Source organism: Neopelma chrysocephalum, unplaced genomic scaffold (assembly GCF_003984885.1).
Source record: "Neopelma chrysocephalum unplaced genomic scaffold, ASM398488v2 Primary Assembly neopelma1_59, whole genome shotgun sequence".
Lineage (NCBI taxonomy): Eukaryota > Metazoa > Chordata > Aves > Passeriformes > Pipridae > Neopelma > Neopelma chrysocephalum.
The window spans coordinates 17,688,417-17,712,441 of NW_020897714.1; the positions used below are offsets into that span (position 1 = coordinate 17,688,417).

Consider the following 24,025-nt stretch of genomic DNA (forward strand, 5'->3'; position numbering starts at 1 on the left):
AAAAACTCTATGCTTGTTTGAAAAAGCTTATTTCTGCACAGTTGCTTTCCCCCTTTGTGGTACTATTAGATAATTACTGGAATCAAGAGCATGCTATTGACAGGTGCCAGCTGTCTTTACCACGTTGATGCCATTTTAACAGAAAGAGTATTTTCTGTTAGTCTGAAAACAAGGAAGAAACTGTGAGATTAGACAATGGAATCAGTTAATATGAAAAGCCCCAGCCACAAAATTATCAAGACAGTAAGTTTCTCCGAAAGCAGCCAGTGGGAAGAAGGGGAAAACACACTGGCACAAAACACACTCTCTGCTGGAAAGCAATCCGAAGAATGACAAGAGGATACACTGTCAAAAAACTAAAGGGAAGAATTTTAGAAATTTCTCCAAATATGCAAAATTGAGAGAACACAAGCACACCTCAACAACCACAATATTTAAAAAAAAATTAAATTACAAAATTAAAGTGTATGCATTAATAACAGTGGTAGAAACAAACACTAAAGTGAGAACTGAGTCCATCAGTAACTTTCCTTAAGTTTAATTACCAAGAAGTTGCCTCAGTTTCTGTTATTCATTTCAGGAGTGGCAAAGGCAAGCATGAAAGCTAACTCTGTAACAGCGTTGTCAGGTTGCTAGGAGTCAAGCAGGAATATCACTCTTCATGATGTCTGACTGCAGGGATTAAATTTTCTAATCATATCTTCCATAGTGTTAAATAGTTTGAAGGACATAAATATTTAGTCTTTAAGATGACTTGCTCGGTTCTATATGAGGCATGATTTTTTTTTCTTTCTCAAAACCAGAGGAAATCTCCTTTTATCTTCAAGGCTTGATCTTGATGCTTCAGAATGCTATACAGTCTAGGATGCCAGAAAATATCAAACAGTTATAGAACGAAACCAGTTCACAAGGCATAAAGCATAACAAATAATTTGTTTTCCACTATATGATAGAATCTTCATGAGTAAAATTTTAGGTTATTTTCTGACTGGCATCACAAAAAAATTAATTCTTGCAGTATCCAGATCTTTATATCCTGATATTCTTGGTATCTCTGCGACAGGTGATTTTGATGTCATCTCTGACACCCCAGAATACTTCATTCAAGTATACTTCAATCTACAATAAATTTGGTTCCTCAAGTTATGCCGTTGTGATTCCAGAAGAAGAGTACCAAGGCTTCTTAGTGGTTAGGACTGCTGACAGTGTTAACATACTCTCTTTTCCCATGCTACTGGGCAAGAACATAAAAAGCAAAGTGAATGACATCTATTAATTAAACTTTCTTTTAACTGAAGATTCTGGAAACAAATACTGATAATTGGTCATGGGATCTGCAGTCTCAAGTAGTTGAGAATATTATTCTAAACACTGCTTTTCCAGCGACATGTTAGTAACAGGAGCCCCTCTTGTTTTGTCATTTTGTGGAGTCACAAGAGTCAGTTATTAACACCCTGAGACAGAGAACTTAATGTAGTGAGACCTGCTCTTTAAAAAGATAAGTTATGAGCATGACTTTCCATGGTGCTAAATAAAGGCAGAACACCTTGATATCAATATAACAAAGATATGTCTACAAGCTAGCACATTTACTTTCTTTCCTTCAAGTTTAATGCATACATATGGAAAATAAGACACATCAATTTTTGACTTGAGATCAGTTTATGACAGTGCCAGAAGTGATTATTAGGTGACACTTTGGCTAAGACTCTTCTTGGCAAAATATAACAGCATGGAAAGGATTTGGCTACAGAGTCTAAAGATAATTTTCTTGCCTGTTCAAGTGCTTGAAGTGGTAACAAGAACATTCTGCGAGAGGACCAAATGTAGGTTTCCCACTTTTTGTCAAGACTAAAACTGAATAAGGGAAATTCTGAACTGTGGGGAAGCACCTACCAGACCCCTGAGCATCTTGCATTCTGAAAAGAAAAAAAAAAGTATCAAACCAATCACAGCAAGGACATTAAATACCCAACAGAAATGCTTCAAGTGCAGCTGACATAAAGGGATTCCAGCATGCAGGCCTGGGCTTTTGTCTTTTGGTCATAAAGCGGTTTTTAACTTGCATTTTATGTTTGTGTCTTAAAATACAAACAAAAAAAAGTATACAAATACATTTTCTGCAATCTTTCCACCTTTTGCAACAATAGCTTTAATACTGTTGTTGTTATACATCACTGAAGTAGCTGGAATGAGCTTACTCAGCATTTACTAATCCTGTAAGATCTATGAGCTGCAGACTCAACTCATACAATGTTAAGAAGAGCTTCAAAGGAGCTGCTAATATATGAAGTGTTCCAAGTCCTTGGAACACTTGGAATGTTAAGCATTCATAGGAAATAAAATGCTAGAAGACAATGTTTATAGCTCAAAAAGTATTTCTAGTGAAGGCAAAACAACAGGTAAACCATGGGATTTTTGAGAAGAGAATACAAACTCAGTGAAGTCCAGAACTACGGCTGGTACTTAAATATGGGTGTAAAAAAAACCAAACACCTAGAAAAACACAGAAGAAAAGATCCACTAATCTGAACAATAACCGTTATAATATATTATATAATTCACTTTTAGTTACAGATGAGTGTTTTTTGGAATGAGTAAAAGGAGAGAAATGAAAAATCCAAACAGAATATGAATAAGTAGTTATATTACTGTCTTCAAAGCACAAAACTAGCTTCTTGCAAAAAACCTCGTGTCTCCTGCCTGGAAGAGTTGGGATGGGTGGGAGGAAGGGATGTCCTAATAAAAGGAAAAAAACCTGAAATACATTACTGAAGACTTAGAGAAGATATTTCTTAGAAAAATATACCTTTATGAAAACGGGTCACTAGATCATGTAAACATTTGTAAATCAAGAGAATCATTTTAATGGTACTAGACAATACAATGGAATATACTTTGCCTAAACTCTTCTAGGACAAATCCTTCAACTGTTATAGCTATAAAACTCTCCTGGGACAAGGGAAGAGAGGATAATCATTTATAGACTAAAGAAATACTGATAAATAGACTTCAGTGTACATTACAGGATGGGGAGAAGGACTAGATGTAGTCATGACTCTTTTTTGCTTAATATATACTGATCCTATCTAGCTCTTTATTAATAACACTGAATACCAGATGCATGATTCCCAATCTCCCACATTCTCTAAACAGAGCATTGTCATTTTCTAAATGACTATTCTTTCTAAACAATATTGAACACACATTTAGGTATTCAAAGTCAGTATGTATGTATGTATATATATGTATATATAATTTTTTTAATTATTATTTTTTTAAAATTTAAGCTCACTCAACTTTTTGAGCACCTAATGCTGGAGTAGAGATACAATATTTGCCATTACACCCAGAACTAAGCTTGCCAACGAAAAGCATACACTTCATTGAAGGAAAAGGCTAAGTTAAGTAAGTTGAAAGACAGTTACTTCAATCTACTTCAGGCCACAAGGACAAAAAAAAAAAAAAGCTATGTATCCATAAATATACACACAGACACCTGTTTGTATATACATAAATATGTACACACACACATAGATCCTCTCTGTGAGGTGAAAAGTAAGCACCAGTAACCATGCTAAAAATCAGTAATTAATTGCACCATGATGTCTCCTCTCACATGTCTAATTCCCACTGAAACCTGTAATCACATCCTTGTGGAAAGATGGGTTCAATACCCTGGATGGCTGCAAGTACGTCCACTGATATGTTCTCATTTGTCAGCTCCTAATCTTGAGCCAACCTTCCTTCAAAGCTGTTTAAAATAAACACAATTCCTAAAGTACATGCAGCACAATTGCCAAATCCTCTCTCTAATAATTACCTTGTAACTTGGTGCATACAGCTTAAAAAATGTTTTGTTTTCTTAGACTCTAGAACAACTAAAACATCTCCCTAAGGTCCACCTAAAAAACAGATTTCCATTTTAGTCCTATAGTTCTTTTTGCTTTTCCAGCCTGTCTTTTACACAAAATTACAAGCAAGCTAAGAATGATTCAGATTTTTTTGAAATTTCGGAGCCATGTTTTAAACACAGATCAGTCGCAGTGTTAACACTAACTCATTGAGATAGCCAAGACTATAAACTATATTTATAAACCTACAGAAGAATATGATAATGGCTATGTCATTATGCAAACCAAAGTAATTTGTGTCTCAACATCTGCTTCTTCAGGAAGTAAGCAAAGAGCAGTACACAACCAACACTATATTCAACAGCACACTTTATACCCTCTTGTCCCAACAAGATATGCTGAGAATCCAGAGGTACCTTTAAAAGCAATGTACAATCCTGTCTCACAGCAAAGCACATGCCGGCAAGTACAAGGAAACAAGAAGCAGAACACCTTCAATGTAGGTCAGTCAAACACTGACGCCCGCACCTAAGGGCCCACATGTCTAATTCTTTAAGTTAGTTGAGAGGGTGGGTGGGTAGGATAGAAAGCTTGACAAGCCCTTCCAGTTCTAACAAATTAAATGCAATCAAGGTTAGTATTTTTGTACAATTGTTTCCTCTTTCCTTCTTGGGAGTGCCCAAAACCGCAGGTTCCAATCCTTAGTGGATGGCAAAAAAACCTGTCTTTCAAAAGGCTTTTTAAAAGTTTATTTTTTAAGTATCTCCATGGTAATACATAATAAATATATGCATGCAGGTATTTATTAAAAATACCACCACCAATCGATGTTCACTCCCCTGTATCCCCCATTTCAGGCAAGCAAGCTCCTGTTCCTCCAAAACACGGCGGCATTTACCTCACTAACCTTGGGACTGCCTTCCTCCAGTATTTCTCCCTCATCAGTTTGCATGGGAACAGGATCTGTGCAAAGCTCTGCAGAAATGCAAAATACTGCCTAAAAGGTAAAAAAGAAAAATATATTTTAAAAGCAATGATTTTTCTGCCTTTAACAGTATTATGTGAGATTGCAGCGCACATAAATAGCATTCTAGGCTATGACCTTTAATGTTGCCATTCTGCACATATTCACTGAAATTATATGTTTTACACAAAGAAGTAAGACAACTGTTATTCAGGATAAGACATAACTACTTAACTAAAAGAAAAAAACCCAAAACAGCAAACAGGAATATACTTTAATTTTAAAGTGTCATTGCTGAGTATTTAACATAGTCACTGTTTTTACTCATTCAGGCTACAGTCACTAAGGAAAGATCACACAGACTAGAGCTGAGCAATCCTAGCACTCAGTAGGAGATTGCTTTTGTGCAAATATAAGCTTCACATATTCAGTTTACAGACAATCTAAAGGTTATTAGTTTGAAAAATTGTTAGACTTCCAGTGATCCCACAAAACTTCTGAAGTCTTACTTTAGGGAATTTTTCCCTGACTTCATTTTAAAAATAAATACATTCTAGAATCTACATGATTCAGGGAACTGATAAAGTCGTTCACCTTCAGGTCAACATTTCCAATCTAACCCAGGTCAACAGCTCCCACGTGTTTCCAACATTCAACACTACCTGGTAACTTATTTTTAAATTTGTTTGACAGTGTCAATGCAGTTCCAACTGAACAAAATCTACACACCAAACTCCATTCTTTGAATTGCAAAATTACTTATGGAAGAATGCAATATAGTTAGGGAGATTTGGGTTACTAAGATTAGAATGTCTTTACTCCAGAGGATAAGCCATCTTTCAGAAGTAATGGATCAAATTAGTCAACTTAGGAGATCAAACGCACCAGCATAAATTCAGCTGGAATCTCTCACTCACAAAATGCAAATGTAAGCCATGAGCAGATCTGTAACATTCCCAGGTATGTTGAACATAAGGGCTCACACTGAGCTGTTGGCCTTTAACAGCTGTCCCTCTCAAGATGATGTAACTCTTCAACTGCACCAGCATTTAAAATCCATTTCAAGTCTCTTCATTTCTGCACCTCAGCTACAGAGTTGCTGACTGTCACCTTCACAGCAGCAATTCTAAGCCTGGAAACTGACAGCTTTGGGAGTGCAAACAGCAATGAAGTCAAAAAGAGAAAGCTTGTGCATCATCTAGATGCACCTCCTTCATTTCAGTGTTAAAGCCTGTTCATAGGGTAAGGCTGTTTGCACTGCCAACCTCTTCTGTATGTTCCACACAGCTGGACAACATCTGTCACGGCCGTTGACTCAAGGAGCAAAGAACATATTCTACAAACATAAAGGGCCCGAAACTACAAAATGTTACATGTAACTCATTAAATCTTATAAACAACTAACTGTTATGTTCAGTAATATCATACATTCTCATGCAAAGCATGTGAGCTATAAAGACTTACAGTGTAGTAATTTCTGGGAAAGGAGGAATGAGGATAAAAACTCTCACCCAAATCCTCACTAAATATTCTGTCTGCAGCATATAATCAAAAATCAGAAGTATCAAGTGCTAAACATGATCTCTACACCAAGATCCTCCTGCCTCTAACAAGTCTTTCTTTCTGTTCTGTGCCCGCAGTGCAGGAGGCTGGGCCAGGCAGTCTCTGTCCATGGTACTTCTTCACCACAACAGGTTTCTGAAACCCCACTCCAGAACTTCTAGAGCTGGGAGTTTTGGAGCATGATTTTGCAGTATCAGAGTCAAGTAATTGGGAAGCTCCACAGAATGTCAGACAGATAGTTTGATGTCTAATGGCCAAAACAGCTTTGGCCAGAAGGATTGCTATGGCACTGAACTGGCCTCAAAAATCAGAGATACGAGCAAGACTGAGCTTGACCTATAGAAGCATTAAAAAAAGCTTATAAATAAAACAAGACCACTCAGGTCTGGCCAAGAGCACTGCAAGGAGAAGTGAGTTTTCATTCAGAGTGCTGGAAGAACTCAAACACAAATCTCTGAAAAACCGCCATGTTTATCTTCTGAGATATCACTCACTACCAGAGGAACTGGCAGTATTTGACACTAGTTTTTATATACTACTCCTGGGAAAAGACAAAAAACTACATCTTAAAGGAGGAAAAAAAAAAGGCAGTAGAACTAGGAAATTAAAAAAAAAAAAACAACAACAAAATTAAGCAAGCTCTTCCACTGAGGTCAGATTAAATAGACTGGAACTATCCACAGCTCAGAGATAAGAGAATGAAATAGAAAAATAAAAATTATAAAAAAGGAAATGCAACAGAGAAGAAAAAGAGTTTATTCACTCTTCATTTGTTCCCATAATTAATGTTTTATCAGCTTTAATGTTTAAAATACATACCATATTATTTCATACAATGCTCAGAGTGAACTCACACAGGATGGCAAGAAGGTAGAAACTTTAATAGGTTTAGTAATTTACCAGAAAACTTGGCAAGGGGAAAAAAAAGTCCATGAAAAAAATCTTGTGGCTGGTGCAGGAAAACCCTAAGCCACAGACTACAAGAGGTGTTGCAAGAGGAAGGTTTGCTGAACACTATCATTTTATTGGGTTTGGGGTTTTGGTTTGTTTTATTATTGCATTTGCTTCTGGGTTCTTTCAGGGGACAAAACATCAGGCAATAAACTATGAGCCCAATTCAATACTATAATTTTTACATTCTTTTTGCATATATGAATCACAAATTCCCTCAGCCATTGGCACAAGAGTGCTGCATCGCAAGTTTATTTATTGCCAAGAGCAAACATTTTGAGATTCCTGAATCAATGGGAAACTTATCTCCATAGCAGACTTTTAGAGTAGTCATTTACAACCCCCAGGGTGATTTCTCAGCCAACAGACCAACTGCTTACTGACAGCATGTGAAGAAATAACATCATTATTCCAGTTGTTGACACCACCTCTTCAGTTCACTAGCTTCTGACCAGAGGGCTGAAGGTCACACATAGGGTAATTTATTTTATACATGGAGGATAGACAGTAAATAAGAACTAGTGTCCTACAGAATTGGGAAAATGTCAAAAGCGTAAAGGTATTTATTCACTCATTTTCAATGCTTATGTGTTATGCCAGGTTCCCAGGTGATAAAAATAAAGTTTACAGATGCTCATTTAGATTTTCAGATTCAACACTTAACAACAAAGTCACTACCGGAAAAGGTCAAAAGTAAGATGATTCTCTTCTTCCACTTTTGCTTATAGCCATCAAAACTACTTCAGATGTTACTGAAAACCCCCAATCTTTTTATTCACTTGATATCTTTCAGAAAAATTAACCAACTTCAACTTGAGTGAGAAGGCCCAGGAAGGTCTGACAAACAGCAACACACAGATATGTCCGCATACAATGTAGCAAATGCATGTCTAAACTTAGGAACAACTTTTATTTAAACTATAATACAGCGATAAGAATCTACTCTCAAAAGTTAAAAGATACCTTAATATGAACTAGCTGGATTTCTTATGAACTTTAATGCCTACTACACTACTGTCCTGTTATAACAATACGGTTTTGGGACAATCCAGTTTAATATTTAGTGCTATTTATGTTCTGTCTCTTTCTGCAGTAAGGATGTACACATTTTGTTGGGTGGTACCAGCCACAAACTCAGTGTAAGCTGAACAGTGCAGACCACCTATCTCTTCACTACTGCATTCTAACACATTCTGTCAAGTAAATCCTGAGCCAAATTTCCATACACTTATAAATCCTTACCACTGAAATCAATACCAGTGAACAAAGTACTTCCTCTAGGCCTAATTTTCCCCACACATAGAAAGGTCCATCATTGAAAAACACAAGGTCCTCATTAGCAAGAGAGAGCTGGAATTCACATTTCTTCAAATTTGTTTTCATCAAACAGGCATTGCTGGCATTAAGCACCTTATCTAATACAAGGGCCTCACATGCAACAACACTTCTTTTACAGATCGCCAGCAGCAATCAAATATGGACTAAAGAGAAAAACTGTTCTTCATTTGATAAAGAAGAAAAAACTGTTTCAAGCTTCTTAGGAGTCCAGCTGCAAGAGAAGCACTTATTAATGTGAAATCAATTGTTATTCCTGTGAATTCTCAAGTCTAAGTTGGATATGGTCCACTGGAAAACCCCTGATGGACAGTAAGGCTGCGCAAACTATCACCATTACAGACACGGAGCAGAAATTGAAGGTAGGTCCCAAACAAGAGCGCAAAGCAAAACAGACACAAACAGGCACACAAGTGCTCTTCCAAGGTGATGATCTTGTGTACATGGCAAACTTTAAAAAAGAGCAGTTAGAAGAAGGCAGTACTTTACTCAACTGTGCCTTAAATGAGACAGTGCTTATTTGACAGAACTGCATCAATACACAATTGCTATCGCCAGTCTCTGGGTACACAGACAACAAAGTGTTCATTTTTAACAGATGATCAAGCCATATTATATTTAATTGCTAAGCTTTATATTACATTGAGTCTGTTGAGAATGTACAAATGCAACATTAACATGGAGAAGAACAGAATTTTTTTAATCTCAACTTTAAATGCAAGTTGAGATGAAAGCAAGAGCATCCAGAAGAAAAAAGAACTGGAATGTAACTTCATTACTTACAGGAAATAATCACCAATTCCAGGGACTTTAAAAATCTCACTGTAAATTGAGTAATTTTCAAAGATTATACATCATACACATCAACTTTAGCTGAAAAAAATCAAATCATATCACACGGTGAAATAAAAAACTTCACACCCAAACCCACAGGAAATAATACACTAGAAAGTATATGAAAACAGCAATATATCCTACAGTTGGTTAAGAACTAGTATAGGCAACTGTTCTCACCTCTAACTTGCAAGATCGCAATATTGAACTTTGGTTGATTTTTACCTTTGACAGTTTCCAAGGGCTGCCAAAGCCCACAAGGATCCGTCCTGGCTACATTCAGTGCAAAAACGAAAACCTAAAAGGAGATAAAAAAATATTTAAGACATCAACCAACTGTGGGCATTAGTAGATAAAAAACATAAAAACAAAAGTTAATTGTCTCCAAAGTTCAGCAAATCTTACTCTCAAAGGATTTAGAAAAAGCCATATTCATCTCAGTAAAATCAAGTGGGATAAACAAAAATTCGAAGGTCAAAAGAAGCAATACAGTCCCCTCTCCCTCCTGTAATTTATGCAGTACTGGGGAAATGGGGGAAAGAGCTACAGTTAGATTATGGGTTCCTATTCCTGACAGAAAAAAGCCATGTGCCAGTATCTATATAACTTTTAATAAATATAAGACAAGAAAAGACCGATCATTCTTCTCCTGTTACTTCAACAAATTTAGGCCTAACAATACAGTAACGATGTTAATTAGCAAAGAGGCACAAGAGAGTAGAATCCAGCGAGAATAATTTGGATTGAAGACAGGACACTACCTGTAGCTGAGCCGGACTATTATGGTGTTACAGCAAGGAGAATCTCAGTGTCTGCCATGTCAGAACAAAATTTAAATATCATGCATGCATCTCCCCCTAATTCAAATCCTCAGGATTTGAAGCGAGGCTTTACGATGCATCAACCTGCTTCTTGCCTGGACTGCATAGGAAAAATTTTAGCCAGGAAAGCAGATACACTTCTATTAGGTAGCCAGAGGGGAGGAAAAGGAAAAACAAACAAGAAATAACCCACCCACCCACAATTTATGCACCATTCCTCTGAGAGAACAAAGTGGGGGACCACCCCCCCCCTTCCTCCAAGTACTGTGACAGTTCCCAACCAAGCATTAATCAACTAACTACAACAATTACTTTTGAGTTCAGGCACTCAGGCAGACAGAGATCTGTCTGAGACAGAGACTTGGTCTCTGTTACCTTGCAATAGCAGAAACAATTCATTGTACCTACATATTCCTGGCTTACATATATAAAGCCCTGCCCTGACAGGCTAGAACTGTATGCACAGACAGTGTACCACCTCAAATACTCTGTATGTATTTCTGGTTCCAATATAATCAAGTGCAGCAATTTTCTTAGCCAGGTTATGAAATCTATGAAGCAGCAGAATATCCTGTACAGAAGCAGGACTCCTAAACTGGCTTTTTTCCCCCATCAAGTATTTTTTACAGTGCTGCACATTATTTCACACTTGCTCACCGAATTCTTTACCTACAGCAAATACCACCTTTCTGGTCACCTCACATACACTGCCTCTGTAGGAAGATCAAGACATCCCAGGTGCACGGAACTGAAAAATACAGGTTGCCATCAGGAAAATATTTTCTTAAAATTCTCCCCTCAACCTCCCATCCAAATCTGGAAAAACAGTAAACACTGGTAGCATGTGTGACAGAATCTCCTACTGACTATGAGATACAACAGAACACTAGGAGGCTCTAAAAACATAATTTCTATTCACAACTGGGAAAAAACAAGGGGTAAAACTGGTTTCTTGTATAAGAACTGAGAGAACACACACAAGTGTATTCAAGGAAAGTGATTATGTAATCCTACAATAATTCCTGAATATTGAATATTGTGTGTAAAAATGAATCTCATTACCTACCAAAAGTCAGGTATTTAATCCTATTTTGAAATAATAACATAGCAGCAGCACTGCACTGGCTAACACTCAAGCCCATTTCAAATCATTCATAGTCTGTCTTAACCACAGCTATCATTACATACTTCAATTTTGGTTTTGCAAAACGTAACCAACTTCCAGGAATGAAAAGAGGTCCAGAACTACTGGCTTACCACTATACATCCAAGTTAACATCACTAAACCCTAAATTATTCCAGTTGCCATTATTCAGGCACTATAAGAAAAGGGTTTGTTGTGAAGGTAACAAACAGGTGGCATTTTTCTAAATTCAATGCATCATCTTCTTGGCTACCACTCATGCTTAATGTACAGCATTGACAAACTGTTCCTGTCTTTGGAACAAGCTGTCATAAACTGAGTATTCTTCTTCTGATCTTCTAGCATTAACTAAGAGCTTTCTGGGAATGATTTCCATTTGAATAAGTTTTGATTAGAAACAGTACATTAGGTGATAAAAAGAAGTTTTTGCTCCCACTGTGGTTTAACTGTCCCTTTATTAAGTGGGTAAATGCTTTACAGAAGCAAATTTTAAAATTAAACTTATTTCTGACTTATCCGTGGGATGATTCTGATAAAGCAACCAAGAGCACACTCTGCTCAAAAGGCCTCAAGCTGTCTAAAAACAAACCAGCTGCTGACAGAACTACACAAAACCATCACGTATCCAATAAGGATATTGGGAAGTTGGCCTAAAGTCACTCACAAATTCAAAAAAATACAGAAATATTTTGTGTTTTTCCATGTACAGCACACTGGCAGTGTAACTGCCATGATTTATTATAAAAATTATTCAAGACAACCCAGGTCTCACTATGGTAGTTCTTTTCTGCTTTACTTCACTTTTCAAGACTTTTGAAGAGGGAAACATAACTTGTAATCAATTAGAAATAATTTGGTAGAAGGAGATAGGCTACTGGTGCTTCAGAGAGGATTTATAACCTCTTTATTTCACATGGTTTAGAACAATCTCTTTCCATTACTTAAGTGGAAGGAAATCCAAGAAGGATTAGTACTTCAAGGAAAAATGAACTAAAGATATCATTCTAAACAAAGCAGCTGAGAGGAATGGGAAAGTGCAGAAATCTTCAATCTCTTACAAAAAAAAAAAAAGCAGAGAATGGCATTGAGGAATGGTGGTCACATACTCCACAAAACGACTGTGGTGTTCTACAGCAAAACATGACATGGGAAAAAGCGTCCATTATGTTTTAATTCAGTGTTGGCTGCACAGATTCATATTTTGTTCAGTATTTTTTCTCTGCAGTGATGTTTTTGGTAATACATGTAAAATGGTTCAGTGTTAACGTAGATATAACACAGTCAGTTTTAGCAAGATAAATAACTGTAACTTGGAATACATATCATATACATTAGTCTGTACTGCTCTTCTAAGGCAACATGAGAATAGAAGGACTATACCAAAATTAAAGACAAAACACAAGTCCCACTTCACAGCACCAAAGTCTTTTTATACCAACAGCTCAAATATAAATTAGCAAACCACTTTTATAAAATAGAACACTCCTGAAGATGTCAGGTTTTTTTTCTAAATGGACAATTAGAGAACATCATCTGCTCAAGAAAATACAATCATTAGTGAGTTTGGGGTTTTTTATCATTAAAGAATGTTTCCATTTTTGACTCAGTGTTAAGGAGGAGATGAGAAACACGCAAAAGGATGCTCCTCAAATGGTCCAAAAATCAGACTTCTTATTTACAAAATCCTGTTTCTAGCCTTTGAGTCCAAAGACAGTTTTGAAACATAAACTGGAGACAGAATATTGCATTGCCACCTTCCCAATGTTCCAAAACATTTACATAAACAACATTTAAGGTGCTAAATGTTCCTCTTCCCACTAAGGGAAAAGCAAATTGAAAAGTCTGTTTTAAAAAATGTTTTGCTTACACCTTTTTGCCACTTTCTACTGCACAAAGCAGCACAAAAATCCACTTCTCTCCTGCCCATACTACAGGAACTGTTAAAGTTTACAGTGAAAATAAAAGGTATTTGTCTCTACTTTGCAGCAGCAGACTATTGTACACTACATAGACTACACATTACTTCTCGACTGTGATCAAGGTTATATCCCAACTATAATCAGCCCAAGGCTGCCAACTGGTTAAGTTTTCCAAAGTCCTTTATGCTTTGTCCCACTCTGTGGGACTTTTCATTGTGACTGAAGCATATATGCACACACACTTTACATACATATACACATAATGTGTGTACATACAACATTTATATGAACAAAACGTCCTCAAAATTATTTCTGGGTTGTTTTTTTTTATCTTCAAGGTCTTTAACGCTCTAGCACAACGTTTATGGAAACCATCAAACAGAGGTTGTTGGGAGTACCCTATATCTTAACTGACTGACAGTGCCTTCTTGACAGTCAGCACCACAGTAAGAGTTATGGTGATCAGGACTGGAGCACTAAGGAATTAAAACATAGTGCGTTGAGAATTGGCTGGTTTTGCCACTCCATATCAAAGTTCTACCCAGCCAAGAGATTTTTTTCGACGAAGTTGGAAACATACTATCACTATAGAAACCCCCCATCCCCGCTCTTTGCAATTGTTTATCTCCGATTCTATCAGGTCTTGCATTATATCGGTTTTCAGGCACAAAAAAGGGCTACTTTACACTGCTAGTGCTACTTCTACTTGATAACGGTAACAATGCTTGGAATCCCAATGGTACAAAAGGAGGCATTACCATAAGTATTACAACTATCACGTTATTTGATGGTGCCCCAGTGGCAAAAAATGGGAGGCAATCAACATACTCAAAATGCCAGCAATCCATGTATACTAGCACTCCTAATGATTCAGCACTGCTGCAGCAACATCAGTGCAAAGGCAGCAAGCCTTTATTTCAGGACACATGCAAAATGACAGAAAGTTTTCAGAATACAGAAACCCAGAGTTTTCTAGAGGACAGATGAAGAGAACGAGAGTGGATGTTATACTAGACCAGAGAGTTGAAGCATTTTTCTCCATCTTAAGCAAAATGTTGTGATGAGAGAGAAGCCTACTTCTCAACAGCTCAACTTTAAACCTGAAAGCTATAAATAACTCCTGTACTGCTGATAATCCCAACAGAATCATCCCATCAGATTATTCATACCACAAAAGTCAACTCGGGATCGAAGGTTTCCTTTTGAACCACAAGTAACAGTCATCAAGTCCTATACAGCAGTATGTTTACCAAAACCAGCAGTAGTAACTAAATTAAAACTGATAAGGTAGTAAGCAGTCACGTGCACAGGAAAGGGAGAAGGGTGGCTTGCTCAATGACAGCAGCAATTATGAGAGTTAAAGACAGCACTACTAAAGACCATTCACAGGCAAGACAGGATTGGAAGATACTGCGCCTTTCAAACTCTTCAGTTCTTACAATATTCCTGTATTTAATGAAAAGAGTATCAAAGTATCCTCTGTTAAACCATGCTTTTGCTTTGTTTGCTTTTACAGTAAGAGCTGTATTGATAAGGAATTCACACCAGTGAGGTAATACTGGTGCTAAGTCCTCCAGCAGTCATAAAGGCAGACAGGCATTCCCTGCTGCCCAGAGAGCTCTGTATCCCAGCACTGGACCCTGTAACGCAGCTTCGGGTAGAGGATTATGGCCAGACTGAGCCAGGACAGAGCCAGGAGGAAGGCCAAGGAGGTGTGATGGAGAAGGAAGCTTAAATAGCAATTTGCCTTTTCTTTTTTTTTTTTTAACTTCAGTCTTCTATAAGTTTAATTTGGAAAATTTCAGGGTGTAATGTTCCATACTTATCACATTTTTAACAATTAATAACAGAGGGAGTTGTTTTATACAAAGATTTTGACTTCCCGCTAACATGATTATACATGCAGAGAAGTCCAAGATCTCAGTAGTATTATTCTCAAAGAAAACAAATGCTGAGTTGTTAAGCAAATAATTCTAAACTATAATTGCAAACACCAACTTTCAACATAACCAGCTGCCAAGTAGAGCTTCATCAATATTTATAGCTTAGCATCAGTCTGAATTGTACTTTTCAGCTATTTCTGCACCTAAGAAAGGAACAGGAAGCAAATTTTCAAAAATCTGGTTTATATTCAACAGTGTTTTTCAATCTTCTTCAATGAAATGAAGCAACACGCTCATTTTTATGGCTATTTTCTTTTAAATTTAAAAACACAATGAAAGTTATTACCAACACAATCTTCAACACTGCAATCTTTGATAAACCACTGAATTTGGAACTACTTGCAAGAAGAGTTTAACACCTGCTCAAGTATGTGTGAGGTCAGGGCCCTAAATTTTCAGTCTTTTGGGGTTTGGCACAAAAGAGTTCTTCAACTTTCTCATCTAATTTCCTCTGAAAGTGGAGGAGTTTCCTCTTTCCTTTAAAAGAAAAGTAACCTATCTTTATTATTTCCATCAAAAATACATATACAAGTCTGCCTTTGGGCTACCTACTTGAAATCCGCTACAACTCATTTTCACAGTCAAGCTCTCCCACCATATTTAAAAACCTAACTCCTGAAATTTGCTCCTAGGTTTGAATGTTCATCCTTTATTAAATCTGAAAATGCAGTAATAAAAATTACCAGTTATTTTTTGCTAAAACTTTGTAAAACTAAAGTTACTTTTAGTTTATTTACACACCCAGCTGAAGCAGGGGCAGGTTAAGCTGATACAGACTATCCATACATAAGGCAGCAGCAGTTTATCTAGTTACCTAAACTGGTGAAAGCAATATTATCCAGCATTGGTTAAGTACAGGGTCAGAGCTGGAGACAGAACAGACCAATTATGTCACTGTATTCTTGCCCTGAGGCCATCACTATCTACCACTGTCAGGAGTGTTTTACATTGCTTATTAGCCAATGTTAAAAGTATTTGATACAATGGCATTTCTACTTTTTTTCTCCCCCTCAGACACTTCTCCACAAGCTAATTTACTTTTCAATCAACAGGAAGTCTTTCTGAATTTGAATCCATGAATCGCCAGAGTCAGGGAAAAGAAAGTTGGACTTAGAATACGAAAGAACCAGAGGAGTTAACTTCCAAGGCATTAGAATATTATCAGCCAGTTTTGGTTGCTTCTCTGAGTGCTCTGTAAATTAAAATGGCCAAGCAAAATGAAAATTAGAGACGGCTAAATTACTGCAACTATGGAGTTAAAAAAAAGTGTGAAAAAGCCTAGCTGTGCAATAAAAAACATTTTTCCCCTTTCACGTACCGTTCAGCAAAGTCAGTGCCATTAGAAATGTAGGTAACTTTCCTCTAACCTCTTATTAAATATAACAGAAATATTGAAAACCAACTAAAATAACCTATTCTTCATGCTGTCACTACACCAGCTGCAGAAAGTAGATGAGCAGATCCTGAAGCACCGAAACATTTATCCAAGCAAAAAGCACAGCTATATTTAGAAAAACTCGATTTTAGCTTTAGTATCCCACTTTACTTTGAAGGCCTAGGAAATACCTGAGGTGAGCCTGTATGAAGTCACCATGAAACAAAAGACACTTATTATGAGGGCAGGGCAATACTAGTATCAAGACAGGATCAATATTAAATGTGAGAAAATATTAAATTGATTAAATTATTATTTTATTATATTTTTTTTGCAATGCCTGAAAAACAGTCTGAAGCTTAATGAACAGTCCCAAATAAGCACTGTGGCTTGATTCTTTCTTATTCTTGTTCTCATCAAAAGAAGACTCGCCAGCTTTTTTAATTTGCAAGAACAGACATCTGGTACAACACAATTCAAATCTGACAAGGCAGAATTTCAGCCATTTGACAAACAGAAAAAGTTAGAAATTTAATTTGAAACAAATTTTTTTAAGAATCCAAATACATACGGAAGGATGTGAATTTAAGTTACAATGGCTGTAACAGTAAAACTTCCTGTGTGGAAACACATTCGTGCCAAAGTGCTCTTTTTTTAGCTTCTTACTTAGAAGCAGTTAAGTGAAATTAAAAAAAAATAATAAAAAACCCAAATACAGTTTTCAGAATAAGCATATTCCCAACAAAGGTAAATTGCTACATTTACAGCAATAGAAGAATGTTACAATAACACCAACATATCTGGGAAAAATCTCAATGCATAAAAATCCTAAAGAGGATCACAAAGAAATATACTAAAAACCATAAAAGTAGCTGAAAATGTTCTAAAGCTACTATTTCATCAACATGTATTATGTCCTTCTTTCTTAAAGAGATTTTCAGCTGCTTCAGATCAAGGATGGATCCTAATTCATTATGGAATATAGTACAGTTTAGTTTCTGTAAGAAGCTGGAGTGAGGAGACACGTTCCCTTCCTCTATCTCAGAGACAAAATTTTTTAATCAAAACATTATACTAATGCTTTCTCCAAGTTTCTCATTGTTCCTCATGTTAGTTGCACCCACTAATACTATTAATTTATGGTTTCTTAAGTCACAGTGTCCAAGCAACAGAAACTTTGGATATTTGAAATACTGTGATTTAATCTTCTACAAAGACTAACTTTTTAAGTCAATGTTTCTACAAATCTAGCTTTTAAATCACAAAGCTATGGTACTGCTCTATAAAAAGTCGATTCTACTGTCGGCTGTGATAAGAAAATAAAATGTACTCTATGGGATTTCTATCTTCTCTAGAAAGAGTCATCAGATTATTTCTAAGGATGCCCAAATGTCCCAGGAGAGAGTTAAAAGATTCTCAAACATACAGGAGGAGAGCTGGACAACCTCAACCTGTGTCTCTTCAGTTCATAAGACAAAGTTTATAACTAGAGGATATTGGCATGGGCCTGCTGAGTAATTTGTATCTCTTGGCTGTAAGAAGCAGCAAGACAAGAGGGCCTACTCCCATTGGATCGCCCCAGGGCCAAAATATATTTAGTCCAGTAGACTGGCAAGTCCCTGAAGAATTCCTTCTATCCCCTAGAAGTGAACCCCTTTCCTACCACTCATATGATACTGTCGTAAAATTTATGCAGAGAGGTCATAGGGCCAGAAAAGTCAGTAAGGACTGCCTTGGAGCAGCCCAGGCAGTCCTCATTTCTGATCATGCGGAGACTTAATAGACCAGTCTTAAAACAAGAAGGCCGGTAAACAGCTTTCCAAACACTTTGCTTCTTGATTTTAAGTCATGCTTTTAAATTAACTTGTGAAACTTTCTACTTTTTCCACATGAAGAACACAGCAGAGAACTTCAAGGTACAACGTAATGTTTGCTGTAAGGGAAAAAGAACCTTGAGTAGGGAAAAAACCCTACAACCTTAGGATACAAAATGATCAGAGGAACAGGAAGAAGCATTTTCAGCTAGCAAAACACAGGCTAGAATATGAAAATTTTCAAATGTAACAGAAGAAAGTTAACAGTATTCATAAAAACTATGTTCTTTGTAGACTGCTACTAAATCCAAGGGCACAAATTTCTCTTATTACAGAACAGACTTAATTCCAAAAAATGTAATACATTACTGAAAAACTGTTTATCACTAAAGTACTTTTAAAACTCTGTCAAAAGTCATGATAAAATTATAAAAATTAAATGCAAATAAAAATGTCAATGACTTTTACTTCACCACTCATTTAGATGGATTAGAAGGCTTCTCCTCACACAAGCAACATGATATTATTGTATCACCTTTTGACTAATCCTCTGTCAGGTTATCTAAAATTATCAACTCTTTGTTTTGCAACTTTGCTTCTTATCCTTTCATCCGCTAATCAGCTTTTCAGCCTCCCATCTTCTGCCTGATAGCATCAAAATATATTGATTACCAGTTTATATTTTACATTTATTCTGACCAGTGTACTGGAGCACACAGCATGACTGCTGCCTTATCGTACCTCCCATTTCTCCTAAGAGGCAGTATTTTTCTCCAGACTTAAAAGCTTAACTGGGCAAGAACTGCTTTCAGATCCATTTTACTCTTTTAATACATATTTTAAAAATCTTAAACAATGCACGTCTCAAACAGAACATCAACTTGCTTCCCACATTTTTTCACAAAGGAACTATTGTGTTTTTTCTAATACACAGACATTAAATCAGGAAATACATGCATGATATCCAATTTCAGAACTACTAAACCTGGCAAGGCCCAGAAATGCAATCTGTACTGACTAGCTGAAACTGGAAAAGGTCATCTCCATAGCTCACTACATAGTAAACACGGAGAACATCCAAACTCCAACCACAACCCGTACACCAATGAAAACTCAAAAACCTCAGAACATTTCCCTACAACATGATGCAAACCATAATAAGTGCAAAAACACCCTCTCCTTCTTACCACTATAAGAAGGCAAAGGGAAAAAATAAATTTAACGTACTCACTGCCTACTGCTTCTAAAGGAGAAAAAAAATACACCAACGCCTCACAGGAAAGCATGTTTACATCCCAGAAGAAATAAAGAATAATGAGTAGAAGTGCAATACAAAGAAAGGATGAACAGTAGAGAAATGTAAGGAAGTATAAGAGTTCTACTACCTGCTGAAAGGGACACGGAATAGCAATCAGAGTATTCTGATTACCATTACCCCTGTCACCTCGCAAGCAGAAATACCAACAGGCTACTACTTGTCTGACAGTGACAGCTGGCTCAAGTACCAAAAAGTGACCCTATTTTTATTAGCAGATAGTAGGAGAAAGTTTAGCTTGGATTCACAAGAAATTAAAACTAATTCTTCAGTCCATATTCTACACACTGTTTACTGAAAGAACAAGTGACCTTAGCATACACATTTTATCTAAAAAATGGAGAAAGACCGTAAATGTTGAGCTAAGGAAGACTGTCAGCAAGAATAAGTGTCTTATTCTACCACACCTGGCCAATTAGAAATATATGTTACTAACTGTTTGCTCAACATCTCCACACTAAGTTCTTGCTATTAGAACCGAAGAATGACATCACCTTGCTATTGTTTCCCTAAGAAAGGGTAACATTTCACAAGCAAAATTATGAAAATGCAAGAAACAGATCATTGAAAGCAACTGCAAGGCAAACACATTTTATAAGCACTGAGGTGATAGAGAACTTTTAACTTTAAAGAAAGCCACTGGTATATATGTACTAGTATCAGGTACTTCCCTACCTTATTTATGTGCTAAACATGCTTAATTTATCCTGTGAAGACAAACAATGCCAGTTCTTCACAAAAGACACATCTACTGATACAGAAATTACACACAGAAAAAGGCTGCGTGAAAAGTAAAACCCAGCGATAAAGAATTGAATCGCTGTAAGCTGAGAGGTACGTCATAAGTAGAAGTATTGCAGAATTTGTAAATTTTTAGTATAGACAGAGTTTGTGAATCTAATAGCAGCACTAGAGAGCAATTACTGAGGAAAGCTATTGCCAAGAAGCTGGAAAATGACTGCTAATTGTTATTACTGCACAAAGCAGACAATATCTATGTATAAAAAGACATTCCAAGAAAATATATACAATAATGTGACTAGAAGAGACTTTGCATCCAAGCATTCTGCAGAAAATAGAGAATAACATAACCGAACCATTAAGCAGACTATTAATAAACCCATTCAAGTCAATAACTAAGCTCCTTAGACTTACTCTATGATCTCCAGTTCATACTGCTTAATTGTAAATCCAATCTTTTCTGCGAGCAGAAATACACCAGCTTTACTGGAGGGGAAAAAAAACCAGAAACCACTCAAATCCCCAAGAGAAGAAATCCCATATGAACATATTTTCAAATTTTTAGTTCTATACCAGCCCTTTAATTCTTTCCATCATTCTGGATGCAGCTATTCATCCCATCATTCTAGATGCCGCTATCTCTGTATGACTTTTATTTTGCATTACTTCTGCAAAAAAAATGAATTTCTCATTTTCTACTTCCTACAGAGGCAGACCTAATGTAAAATTCCCTCCTGAAGCTATCTACTCTTAAGTCACCCTCCAACATCAAGTTTTAATGATCAAATAGGCATCACCAAGCAAAGCCATGACACACATTTCACCTAGATGTTTTGCTGGACTATTCAGTCACTCAAACTCTGGTAGATTACGCTTTTTTTTTTTTTGATTCTCAGTTCCAAGATTTTTAGTTCCAAACATTTGAACTTATTATTTAAATGAAAGTGTAGATTTCTAGCTAAATTTGCACTATATAGAAACTGCAGTAATGCATCAATTCAAAAGCCTGTGTAATTAAAAAACACTGACTGGTTTATCAATTTTTTTCCAGGGCTTCTATATTACAGGATTAAAATTATTCCCTTTAAGCATCCCAATAACATAACCACGATCAAGTTCACAAGAGAAGTATGCACATCAGAATTTTACCAATTAGCACTGAAACTTCTGAGTTAATTCTCTACATATGAACAGTTTTACGTAAAAGAGTGTATTTACAAAACACTGACATGCAATATAGCTAACCAAGAAGAAAGTAAGAAGTTTAATGATCACCTCACCTACCCTCTAAAAATAAAGATGTGCCTGCGCCTTACTGACCCAGAACTTCACATCAGAAAAGCCAACACACACTTAATACCGCTCTGGGCTCCCTTCCCCCATCCCCAGCCTTAACCTTTTGCAGGGACATTTCTTCGCTGCAGAATTGTCCAGTTATACCTGCAACTCAGTTAAACTCAGGTGAAAACTCACCCTTACAAAATCCTCCCCTGAGGTACATCTACATGGCAGACCCTGCAATAACCGTGGTAGAAAAGCTGGACCTTATCTCTAAATTCGGGACCTTGGGTAATGCAGCAGATGAGAGCATACACGCAGCATCTCAACAGCACTCGTTCCAAGGAATCTGTACCATTAGAGAGACTCACCACAGGAGAGGAGGGAATTGCTGAGCAACTTCAGTGTGGGCAAACTAACTACAAAGCTGCTTGAACTTGCACACATATTTATTAATGCTACAAATCTAAGCTACTACCTCTACCACTCTTGTAGCAGATACTGCAATCCAATACACATGGATAGCGATATTATTGGAAAATACTTCGCAAACGTACCCTTGAAATCCGGAGCTATACCAACCCCAAAGACCTACTCACTATTTTACAGCAAGATTCACAGCTTCTGTAGAGGATGTAAATGCAACACCGAACCCTAACAAGTCATGATTAAAAAACAGTTATTATGAATTTTAAAAATCCCCAAAAGTTAACTTTATGAAGAGATATCTTAACGAATGTTCTTAAGGTTAGTGAAATGTTAGCATGGAAAAATGAAGTAGCGTTTACGGCAGTAAGCACGTCTGCTTTAGTTAGGAAAACACTTTTGTTGATACTCAGCCCTATGCTGTAGTAGATACTCCTACATGCACTCTCATAAAGCAGATCTGAGCCTGCAAGATATCATGCTGCAAGCAGCGATTATACACAGCCAGCGAAGCGTCTCCAGAAACAAACATTCCTTCATTTTGCTACAAACAGCTGGGGAAACTTTTTTTTTTCCGCCTGGGACACACCTCTGAGCACGGTCCCTCCTCCCACCCACCCACCGCATACACACATTTTAACCAGCATCACGTTCCACTCATCCAGCCAGCGCGGTTTGCAGTGCTACCAGCGCAACCTCGGCTCTGTCCCCGCGCTACAGCACTACTCGTTTTTTTTTCCCCAGCCACATCAGGGCTCCTCGGGGTCTCTCGCCGCGGTCTGCTTTGCCTGGCCTGGGTGGTCTGGGGCCCTGCGGGGAGACCCGGCGGGGGGCCGGGGGCGCAGCCGCGGCCGCACGTGAGGCAGGGCGGGGGCGGCGCTCGCCCGGCTGTGCCCCGGGACAGGCGCTCGCCGGGATCGGGCCGAAGCAGCGGCCGCGCCGCCACCGCCGCCGGGGCAGCGCCCTTGAGCCGCCGCCGCTCGGGGCCCCTCCCGCCGGCCCGGCCCCCCCGGCCCTCCCCCGCCCGGCGGCACCGCGGCCCGGCGCCAGAGGCCCCTCGGAGGCGGCGCGAGGGTCCGCAGGGCGGGAAGGGCTCTGAGGGAGCCCCGCGGCCGGAGCGCGGAGCGGGGATGAGGGGTAAGGGGGGGGGGCGTCCCGCACTCACCGCCGAGGCGCCGCCACGGTGCGCTGAGCCCCCTTCTTCTCGGTGCCGGGGGAGGCTCCGCCCGCCCGGGAAACACGAACCCCAGGAAGCAAAAGGCGAAGGAGCTGCGGAAAATGCCCCCTCCCCAACGGCACCGCCGAAAAAACGCCACCGGGGGAGAAAAAAAAAAAAAAAAAAAACACACCAAACTTTCCTCGCCGCCGTCTCTCCCTCCCCCGAGGAGCACGAACCCAAACACACCGGGACACGCCCCCGCACCGCCCCTCGCGCCGCCCATTGGACGGCGCTCCGCCGACCTCCGCGCTGATTGGTCGCTCCGCCTGCTCGTCTCGTCCCTCCGCTCCCCTTTTCGCCCCTACACGCTGCCCATTGGGAAGAGTCTCGGCGATCTCTCCGCCCATTAGCCACGGCCCACGTCAATCACATCGGAGCGCCCGCCCCTCAGCGCTTCCGATTGGACCGTCGCGTCACTACGCCCTCCCTGATTGGCTACATTTGCTGGCTGTCACCGGTTAACGTTGCCCCCTTCGCACCCCTCACGGACTCCCGCCCCTCCTTCTTCTGCCAGTTGGCTGCGAGATTT

At 38.4% G+C, this 24,025-nt stretch overlaps 1 protein-coding gene across 12 annotated transcripts in view; it reads right to left on the reverse strand.

Moving 5' to 3' along the window:
- Nucleotides 1–24,025, reverse strand: part of TNRC6B (trinucleotide repeat containing 6B) — a 137,757-nt gene that overhangs the window by 113,493 nt on the left and 239 nt on the right. For 5 of the 12 annotated variants that reach the window (XM_027680179.1, XM_027680178.1, XM_027680177.1 and 2 more), the window contains exons 1-3: nucleotides 23,443–23,734; nucleotides 9,727–9,799; nucleotides 4,762–4,851 (exon numbers count right to left, since the gene is read on the reverse strand). In XM_027680179.1, the coding sequence (XP_027535980.1) occupies nucleotides 4,762–4,851; nucleotides 9,727–9,799; nucleotides 23,443–23,719 (440 nt within the window). In that variant the 5' untranslated portion in view covers nucleotides 23,720–23,734. Of the gene's footprint in view, nucleotides 1–4,752; nucleotides 4,852–9,726; nucleotides 9,800–20,987; nucleotides 21,007–22,910; nucleotides 23,062–23,442; nucleotides 23,735–24,025 lie in introns of those variants that run through there. The other 7 variants (XM_027680186.1, XM_027680182.1, XM_027680193.1 and 4 more) reach the window with 6 other exon arrangements.